Source organism: Austrofundulus limnaeus, unplaced genomic scaffold (assembly GCF_001266775.1).
Source record: "Austrofundulus limnaeus strain Quisiro unplaced genomic scaffold, Austrofundulus_limnaeus-1.0 Scaffold144, whole genome shotgun sequence".
Classification (NCBI taxonomy): Eukaryota; Metazoa; Chordata; class Actinopteri; order Cyprinodontiformes; family Rivulidae; genus Austrofundulus; species Austrofundulus limnaeus.
The window spans coordinates 1194389-1204928 of NW_013952546.1; the positions used below are offsets into that span (position 1 = coordinate 1194389).

At 38.2% G+C, this 10540-nt stretch overlaps 1 protein-coding gene across 2 annotated transcripts; it reads right to left on the reverse strand.

Moving 5' to 3' along the window:
* Positions 1 to 1175: 1175 nt before the first annotated feature.
* Positions 1176 to 7177, reverse strand: ica1 (islet cell autoantigen 1; the record flags this gene model as incomplete). 2 transcript variants are annotated; one of them, XM_014016404.1, is given in 12 exon segments in its annotated part: positions 1176 to 2123; positions 2196 to 2264; positions 2330 to 2512; positions 3844 to 3890; positions 3989 to 4071; positions 4147 to 4245; positions 4330 to 4455; positions 6212 to 6410; positions 6512 to 6635; positions 6731 to 6803; positions 6888 to 7059; positions 7141 to 7177. In XM_014016404.1, coding segments are annotated over 12 exon segments (1331 nt in total), but the record flags the coding sequence as incomplete, so codon positions are not given.
* Between the last annotated feature and the right edge of the window lie 3363 nt (positions 7178 to 10540).

Sequence of the window (10540 nt, forward strand, 5' to 3'; positions counted from 1 at the left end):
ATATATTGTTTATTAGTATTGTATATTTATGGTGTTAGCTCCTGAGCTAACAGCATTAGCTGAAAGCTAACAGGCCAAGCAGAAGCAGCTGTTTTACTTCATTATTTTCAGTTTCAGGCTGAGTCTGWTCTATATTCCTCTCTCTGTCAGGGCGCTCTGGTTTCATTTAAAAGACCTGACATTTTCCCAGATTATTCTTCAGGGTGGATAAGAGCTTTGCTCTGGAGCACCTACTAGCTCTCCTTTACCCACTATGCTTTGCGGCATAAATAAAATGGCGCTGAGTCACAATATATATTTTTTAAATTTGCAAAAACTAAACAGCCTACACTAATATTACAATCTTTGTTTTACAGTTGAAGTAAATGTTTATCAAATAATGTCGTAACGTTACAACTAGTCAGGGTTAACTTTAAAGTTATTAGTTTTTAGTTTTAGTCCTTTCAATGTCACAAATTGTGACGTTTGACTGGAGTCTCAGGTGCTACGACACATTCCAGAGGTTGCCGTCGCATTTAACCAACAAACCAACGAGCATAAGCTACACCTTCACATCAGTTACAACAATAATATATTTAAGKTTTTACCCTTTTTGTTTGATACAAACCAAAGCAAAACGTAAACCGACAGAAGGACCATCCTGTTCGCGACACGAGAGGATTTATTTTTGTGCCAGATGCAGAATGTTTGCTTTTAATGTTGCTAAACCGTAACACGTGAACACGTATTTACCATGTTCTAAACACGGGCTTCTCATCAAACCCAGGCTCAAGCACTTATTGGAAAAGAAAAAAAAAGATAATCACAGCTTTGTGTTAAGTTTGTTAATTAAAACAATCAGAAGAACGTGCAATTCATTTTTTAATTTTTTTTCGTCTGACGTAAAAACAACAGAATCAGATTCACCTAATAATCTCAGCTGAGTTGTTTCAAAAAGAGAAAATAAAAAACCGCTGATTCRTGCTAACCGTATCAATATTTAACTGGACGCCTCGTTGAGCAGCGGCCGTCACTGTTTGCAGCACGTTTCCACACGGATCAAGAGTTTAACGTGTACTAACTCACATCATAAAACATGTTTAACCACGTTCAGAACAGATTCATTTCTCCTGTTTTTACATGTTTTTATGTAGATCTTGTTCTTTTTTTTTTCAATAAAAACAAGAAAAAGTCTGTTGGGTTGATATGTACTTTATTTTTTTATTATTAAAGGGCAAAGACAGACATAACCAGCAGGTTTTAGTAAAGGTAAGGCCATTTGTTTATTTAATGTGACTGAAATAAAACAAACTGCTCAATAAAAGGTTAGTTAAAACTAAGGTTAGTGCTCAGTTTTATATTTTAAATGTAAAATAATGCAGATATGTGATTATTTTAAGGCATTTTTGCTGTTTTATTTATTTATTTAATGCAGCATTTTGATCAAAATCAGTAAATAATTGTCTAATTGATCAAACGTCAGTTTTATTACCTCTAAACTGTGAAACTGCATATGATGCCCAGGAGGGCCGTTTACTGAGAAATAAATAAAATCTTACTTTGGTTTTTTAATTCTGCGTGATGTGAAACATGCAACAATGTTTGTGTGATTAAACCTTTAAACATGCAAACATTTTAAAAAGAACAAACAGCTGCTGAATGAATTAAAAACAGTCTGTTGAGCTGCTTTGAGTTTAAACTGATCAAAAGGCAKAATCTGCTTCTGATTATTTTATTTTTGTTTGTTTTTGTTTGGATGCAAAGGGACGACCGSTGAGGTTCATTAGTTTCTTGGTTCATGAGGTATTTTGCTAACAGACTTTCACCTGTGAGGGATTATGTTTAGTAAATTTAATGGTTTAATGATTGATGTTTGTCCAAAATTTATGGCTGATATCTAATTTTAGCTCGGCTGCTTTAAATTAATTTCTGACATTTTATTTTGAAAAGCCCGGAGGTTCGGTCTCAGGTGTGCGGATCGTCACTGGGGTGGGGCTGGAAAGGAATCCCCCCGCTGAGGAAGAGTTACGCCGCGTTCAGCTCATGCTCTCTGCCGGTTCTGCCGATCAGGTCCGGATTGGAGAGAGGGTCCAGGTCTGCGAACAGGTGGAACCACGCAGACCGGTCTTTGGACGCTCCGCTTCCTGTCATTTAAAATAAAATAACAAAAATAAACAACCTGAAACCCTGGTTCTGGTTTGAAGGACCGGTTCTACCTTTCAGGGCTGCGGTTTGAGGGTTCTGCTCAGGTCCAGGTGAGGGTTCTGCTGCTCTGGTGATCTGATCTGAAGCACGGATTGAGATTATTAATCTCATTAACTGTTAATTTTTCTAAAAAGAATCATCAGACCTGAGCTGGACTTCCTCAGACTCTGGTCCAGCAGCTGCGAGGGCAGGAAGAAGGACTCCTCCTTCAGCTGGGCTTCTCTCGATCCGGTCCAGTCTGGGGACGGGTCCCCCTCGTCCACCATCAGGTCCCCCAGGATCTCGTTGAGCAGAGACAGGCTGTCCCGCTCCTCTCCTCCCTCTGGTTCTGATCCAGCAGAATCATTTTTACAGGTTTAATCAGCGGAAACRGAATCAGCTGAAAGACGTCGTGTTTCTGCTCCGATGATTCGACAAAAATAAAACTGTTCTGCTGAGTCAGCGTTCACACAGTCTTCCTCGTTTGTACTTTCTTCTTATGTTTGTTGGAATGTTTGATTCGTTCGATTTTGACCAATCAGCTCGAGAAGGAAAAACCTCAGACTTTTGGTTTTTATACTTTTTAAATATAAAATTTAGTGAAATACAATTCTCTATAGAAATACAATTATTGCTATGTTACGATATTTCTGTCTTTTATTCCATTTTTAGTTTTAGCTACTATTCTGACTTTTAGCTAATGTTTTGATGCTTTTAGCTTGTGCTCTGCTACATTTACCTTTCAGCTCACATTTAGCTGTTTTGAGCATTGAGCTACCTCTTTAGCAAATGTTTTGATACTTTTAGCTTTGAGCTAAAGTTATGCTACTTTTAGTCACATTCTGCTTTTTTAATGTTTCTACTTTTACTATGTAGAAACATAGTAAAAGTATATTTATAGTATAGTTTAGCAAGTTTTAGCTTACAGCCATGGTTTTGCCTCTTTTTTGCCTTTTTAAATCCACTGTTCTGCTCTGTTTAGTTTTTAGCTACAGTTTAGCTGCTTTTAGCTTCCGTACTGCTTATTTTACATTTTAGCTATGGTTTTGCTAATTTTAGCTTTTAATCACTGTTTTTCTCATGCTTGCTTTTAGCTACAGTTWAGCATATTTTTGTGTTTAATTACCATTCGGTTTCAGATTTTTGCTGTGGTTTAATGATTTTAGCTTCTAATCACTGTTTTGCTACTTTTATCTTTTAATCCTTTATTCTGTTTAAATTTTAGCTACAGGTTAGCTGCTTACAGCTTTTAGTTACCACTCTACTAGGTTTAGTTTTTGGCTATGGTCTTGCTAATTTTAGCTTATAGTCACCATTTAGCTACTTTTACCTTTTTTTTTAATCCACTTTCTGATCTGTTCAGCTTTTAGTTATCATTCTGCTAATTTTAGTTTTTGGCTATGGTCTTGCTAATGTTAAGCTAGTTTTATTTATTTATTTTTTTGTCTGTTTTAGCTGTTCAGGTTTAGCTTCTCCAGCAGTTTTCTGTGAGAATTTCACATTTCTTTCAAAGAAACAAACATTTTCTCTTGTTTTAAAAGTATTCCCTCCTTTTTCTAGACCAAAATAAGAGTTTAGTTCTGATTTCAGAGCAGTTTTAGACGAATGAATGACTAAATAAATTACTTGTTTGCTGATAAAATGATTTGTGTTTGCTTTAAATTAAATATTTTTTTTTACCTTCTCTGGTTTTATCGTTGATGTTTTCGGCTCCTAATGAGACGAGTCTGTAAATAAAAAGAAACATTTTGTGCAGAAAGTTTTTTTYCGTTTAGTTTCTCTGCAGGAATAAAAAGACCAAAACATAAAAACATGTTAAACTCACTGATCTGCAGCTGCCTCGTCTCTCTTTTCTTCTGCTTCTTTAGTTTTCTTCTCCTTCAGTTTGTCGGCGGGGTCGTGTAACATCTGTAAGAGAAGCCAGTTCGGCTGTTTCTGTCCTCCAGCTGCAGGTTTTAGCTGTTTCTGTGTAAAGGGCCTGACCTTCAGCGTGGACACCTCGTAGTGCTGACAGCCCTTAAAGTTCTCGTAGATGGCAGCCATGGTGTGGGACGTCTTCTCCCAGAAGTGCAGAAGTGTCGTCTGAAACAAAGAGAACTGTGATTTTTAGATTTGACTCGTCCAGTTYAGTGTTGGTCTCCACGTTGGCAGGTGTCGGTGACGCACCTGGTACGTGGTCAGGACCTGTGAGAGGAGGTTGCAGCGACTGGCGCCCAGCAGGTCCACCTTCTGACAGACGTCGGTCTTCAGCTTGTCGAAGCTGGTTTTGGTGGAGCGCACCTGAGCCTGAACCTGAGACACAGAGCAGCTTTCTCAAACACAGGTCAGAGTTTTAATCATGAAGCTGTCAGATGGTACCGAGACATTTCTTCAGTTTTTACAGGGTTCTTCTGCCCTCTAGTGGCAGGACTTACAAACTTTTAATGCTGCTCCTCGGCTGGTTTCCACTTTGATGCTGCTGAATATCAGTTATGACATGATGAGAAATTAATATCATGAAGATTTTAGACTTCAGGTTGTATAAAAGCAATAAAATGGATTTAAAAATTAGCGTAAATTGAAAAAGGTGCAATCCAGAATATACGAGAGAAAACATTTTTCTGCAAAAATGATGTGAAAGCTGGGAGATGAATGACTGAAGACACTGAAGCTGGTTATTAGAGCAGGRGTGCCCAAACATKTTTCCTGAGAGGGCCAAAATTAAAATSAACCTCAGGGCTGTGGGCCAAATGCAATAAGAAATGCAAATACCCTTTTTTTTGGCCAGAAGGAAATGCAGAAATGCAAATACTTCTTAAGTAAAGTTGTTTTATTTTTTATGATTAAGCTAGTGTGGTTGCTCACATTTTTTTTTGTTTCAGCCCATGGATATGGAGAAAATTCAACTTATGCTCAGGCAGCAAAGGCTCATGGGACTTTTCATAATTTAATATTTGAGTATATGGGGTCTTATAATGTGTGCAAATCTACAGTAGATGTGGACTTGAATCTAATCTAAATGTCTCTTGTAGTTACTTGTATTTTATATTTAATCTTAACATAATCTAGTAAACATGACAACGGCTGGTGGGCCAAATCAAATGGCTTGGCAGGCCAATTTTGGCCCGCGGGCCCCACTTTGGGCACCTCTGTATTAGAGCTAAAAGCAGCAAAATAGAGGTTAAATAGTTAAAAGTTACAAAACTGCAGCTAAAAGCTGAAGTAGCACAACAGAAGATAAAAAGAACAAAAAAATTCTTCTAAAGACCAAAAAAGAGCTAAATGCTTAAAGCTACATGTCAAATGAAATGTAACTAAAAGACAAAATGAGCAAAATGCTAACTAAAACAAGCAAAACATTAGCTAAAAATAAGCACAAATTTAGGTAAAGGCTAAACACTGCAAAATTTGAGCTAAAAATATCAAAAAGATTACTAGAAGCAGAAGTTTTAAAAGAATGGATGAAAGCTAAAACCAACTAAAGGCTAAATGTATCAAAAGGCTAGCTAACAGCTAATAAATCAAGACTAGCTAAATGTATCAAACAGTTAGCTAAAAACAAAAAGTAACAGAATGGTTAATAAAAGCTAAATGTTTCAAAAGTTAGAAATTAAACAAAGTTTAGCTTAAATCTAAAGATAGCAAAGTCTAGTAAAAATATCAAAAAGATAAATAGGTGCTAAAGTATTAAAATCTGGATGAGAATTAAAAAGGTTAGCTAACAGCTAAATATATCAAAAGGCTAGCTAAATAGCTAAATATTAAAAAGCTAGCTAAAACAAAAAGTAACAGAGTGGTTTACGAAAGCTAAAAGTATCAGATGTTCACTTAAAGGTAGAATAGAGGAAACTGAAGCAATTTCTCAATATTTTCATAAACGTTTAAAATTTTCAGACCCTGTCAGACGTCATATTTATATTTATTCTGCTGCTAGCTGTTGGTTCTTGAGAAGTAATAATTGAAAACATTCATCCAATCAGTTGCACTTTATGTTGTTAAAAAACAGCTGAYGTTTTGCTGTAAACTGACCTCTGACAACAGCTGAACTAAAACAGTCTGAACAGCACACCTTGCGGAACCTCTCCATCTGTTTGAGAGTATCCGGATCGAGCTCCTGGGAGACGTCCTTCATCCAGAGCAAGGCGCTGCGGTACTCTGTCCTGGACTGCTCCATGCGGTTCACCGTCAGCCACGTGTCGGAGATGGCCCGGTACCGAAACGTCTCGATCTCCTGGTACAAACGGCACAGAGGCTTCCTGAGAGCCAGCCTGCAGGACCCAGAGTTCACCTGAGCATGAAGCTTTTACTCCTCGCACATTTAGTTATGTAAGAGTAAAAAGAAATCAAACATTAAGATGTGGCTCTGTACCTCTGCTGGGAGGAGAAGCAGAGAGCTTTCCCCGTCGCCTGCATGATCTTTCCAGCTCTGGTTTTATCCTGCGAGCCCTGGGATCGCAGGAACCGACCCAGCTCGTTCTCCTCCTGAGAAAGGACTGGAAAGAGGGGAGACAGGGACTTAGATTTGTAAATTCACAGCTAAAGCAGTGGTTTTGATGTAAAACTCATGTTTTATGAGAATAAGATTCACAGCAGATCCGTCTCTGGTACAGCTCGATGACCTTTAGAAGCTCCAAGCTTGTTCTCTGGATGGAGTGGAAGACCTGCAGGAGGAACGACCAACAAAAAAGTCACGTTTTGTTTGGTTTAAAGATGATTCTCCTCTAAAAGCTGCTCCTGTTCTTCACCTCCAGCTTGGCGTCCAGGTCTGCGTCAGACGCCACCACGTGCTCGTCCTCTTTCTTCCCGGTGACCTTGAGGAGCGTCTGTTTGGTTTTCCAGTACTTCTGCTGGAACCTGTTGACCACGGAGGAGTCTCGGCTCTGGATGAAGCGGTCCAGATCGTCTCTGGAAAAGCCACTGTGGGAGGAAAAAGCAGATTGGAATGAGACAAGCCCAACTAAAACCCACTGAGTGTTGTAGATAAAACGGTATACTCACAAACTTTTTCCCTCCATTTTTTTCCAGCCAAATAGACCTGTGGYGAAAACGGAGAAGCTCAGAAGTCCAAGAAAACATCTGAGAATCCTTTATTCATTTTTCTTGTAGAAATACAGTGGTTTGCAAAAGTATTCATACCCCTTGAACTTTTCCATATTTTGTCACATTACAACCACAAACATAAATATATTTCACTGGAATTTAATGTGAAAGACCAACACAAAGTGGTATACAATTGTGAAGTGGAAGCAAAATTTTACATGAATCAAAACATTTTTTACAAATAAAAAACTGAAAAGTGCGACGTGCAAAAGTATTCAGCCCCCCTTTTCCCTGAGTGCAACCAATTGCATTCAGAAGTTGCCTGATGACTGCTAATGACTCAAAAGGGTCCACCTGTGTGTAATCTAATCTCAGTACAAATACAGCTGCTCCGTGACGGCCTCAGATGTTGGTTAAGAGAATATTGGGGAGCAAACAGCATCATGAAGTCCAAAGAACACACCAGACAGGTTAGGAATATGGTTTTGGAGAAGTTTAAAGCAGGCTTAGGTTATAAAAAGATTTCCCAAGCTTTGAACATCTCACGGAGCACTGTTCAATCCATCATCCGGAAATGGAAAGAGTATGGCACCACAGTAAACCTGCCAAGACAAGGCCGTCCACCTAAACTTACAGGCCGAACAAGGAGATCACTGATCAGAGAGGCAGCCAAGAGGCCCATGGTGACTCTGGATGAAATGCAGAGAGCCACAGCTCAGGTGGGGGAAACTGTCCACAGGACAACAATTAGTCGTGCACTACACAAATGTGGTCTTTATGGAAGAGTGGCAAGGAGAAAGCCATTGTTAAAAGAAAACCATAAGAAGTCCCGTTTGCAGTTTGCCAGAAGCCATGTTGAGGACACAGCAAACATGTGGAAGAAGGTGCTTTGGTCAGACGAGATCAAAATTGAACTTTTTGGCCACAATGCAAAACGCTATGTGTGGCGGAGAAAGAACACTGCACATCACTCTGAAAACACCATCCCCACTGTCAAATATGGTGGTGGCAGCATCATGCTCTGGGGGTGCTTCTCTTCAGCAGGGACCGGGAAGTTGGTCAAAGTTGATGGGAAGATGGATGGAGCCAAATACAGGGCAATCTTGGAAGAAAACCTGTTGGAGTCAGCAAAAGATTTGAGACTGGGGCGGAGGTTCACCTTCCAGCAGGACAACGACCCTAAACATAAAGCCAAAGCTACAATGGAGTGGTTTAAAAAAAAGAATATTCATGTGTTAGAATGGCCCAGTCAAAGTCCAGACCTAAACCCAATTGAGAATTTGTGGCAAGATCTCAAAACTGCTGTTCACAAACRCTCTCCATCCAATCTGACTGAGCTTGAGCTGTTTTGCAAGGAGGAATGGGCAAGAATTGCAGTCACTAGATGTGCAAAGCTGGTGGAGACATACCCTAAAAGACTTGCAGCTGTAATTGCAGCAAAAGGTGGCTCCACAAAGTATTGACTCAGGGGGGCTGAATACTTTTGCACATCGCACTTTTCAGTTTTTTATTTGTAAAAAATGTTTTTATTCATGTAAAATTTTGCTTCCACTTCACAATTGTATACCACTTTGTGTTGGTCTTTCACATTAAATTCCAGTGAAATATATTTATGTTTGYGGTTGTAATGTGACAAAATATGGAAAAGTTCAAGGGGTATGAATACTTTTGCAAACCACTGTATATGAAATTATAGAGTTTTAAGATGACTGCTTTTAAATTAGGATTATTGTGGCATAGTTTGTTAGTATTAGGATAGGTATTGCTAAAGTTTATGCTAGTTAGTTAGCACTACTAATTATCTCTGGCTCGTTTCAATGCAGAGTAGATAAATAAACAGAAAATCTCTGACACGGGACCGGAAGTACTGATCTGTCAAAAATAGCTTCTTGTGGTGATAAAACCTTATTTTTAGTCTTTCAAACTGTGTTCGCTTTGGTATTTTTCACAGTTGCAAACAAAACGTTAGACCAAATTTAGTCTTTTCAAAATTAACCTCTTAAGCCTCAAGGGGTTTTCTTTAAATTTTTGCTCAAATGTAATTGAGTGTATCTCAGCATTTACAAACTCTACTTAAATAATCTTGGTATCTACATAAAGCTAACACTTAGTAGATTTCATCAGAAGTGTAAGTATTAAAACAGCTGCTGTGGTTTTAGAGATAGTGAGGATGGAACTTTTTTTTTCACTCTCACCTGAATATTTTTTGCATTAGACAGCATATAACCCATTTAAAACCATAATGAATGAGGCTAAACACTCTTGGAAACCATAAATCCACTTGTGGACATTACCTGTGCAAAGATTCATGCTGCTAAATTTAACCGGAGCAAAGTTACAGAGGTTTTAGTAAAGAAATAATTTTGCGTTTTGTCATTACAGGACATAGGTACTGTTGTTAAATGTTATTAAATGTTAAGTTTTTAATTGCAAACGTCATTTATTTTTTCTTACCTGCCTGAAAAGACTTGAAGACCTGAAAAGTCTGAAGTGTACAGTGTGAAATATGAAGAGTTTAGGAGCTTCTTTAGGCCTGAATGGTCACAGTTGGGTAGCTTCAATAGAAAAATAAATGTTTATGTGAAAATATTCTGAAACAGGATTGAAAATGAGTGGAAAAAAACTTTACAATGTCTGGAAATTTTTAATAAAAGCTCAAAACTAGTTAAAAATTTTATAAAATGTCTTTTTTAACCAACAAAGTATAAAAAATAAGTCAATTTACGTCATACTTTTCAACAGAAAGAACAAGACCTGAGATAAATGGACGACTAAATGAATGGATGAATAAATGGATGTCTTATTTCTTTCATATTTACTAACATGTGGCAGAGGGACCTGCTCCCAGCTCAGTTTATTCTCTAACACAGTGTTTCCCAAAGTTGGGGTCGGGACCCAAAGTGGGGTCCCGAAACATCAAGGTGGGGTCCTGAAAAGATTTTAGGAATTAATTACATTTTTGCCTTAGTTGTTACAAAGGAGTGAGTTTAGTGTATTTAAAATGGATAACAGTAGTATGAAAAATAATGTTACTATGCCCATGTTTTGTTGACATGACACAAATGTTTATCATCCAAAAATAGCTGGGGGCTCAGGTCTCTGCTACTGTTTTTTGTGGGTCAAAAGCTGAGAATTTTGGGGACCACTGCACTTTGGTTTCAAAAGTTGGGCTTGGGACCCATGGGTCATGGAGCACCTTGGACAATCTCCAGAAATCAATTTAAAGGGTAATAAAATAATTGCTGATGTAATATTTTTCCTATACCAAAAATGTAATTAATTCCTAAAATCTTTTCAGGACCCCACCTTGATATTTCGGGACCCCACTTTGGGTCCCGACCCCAACTTTGGGAAACAC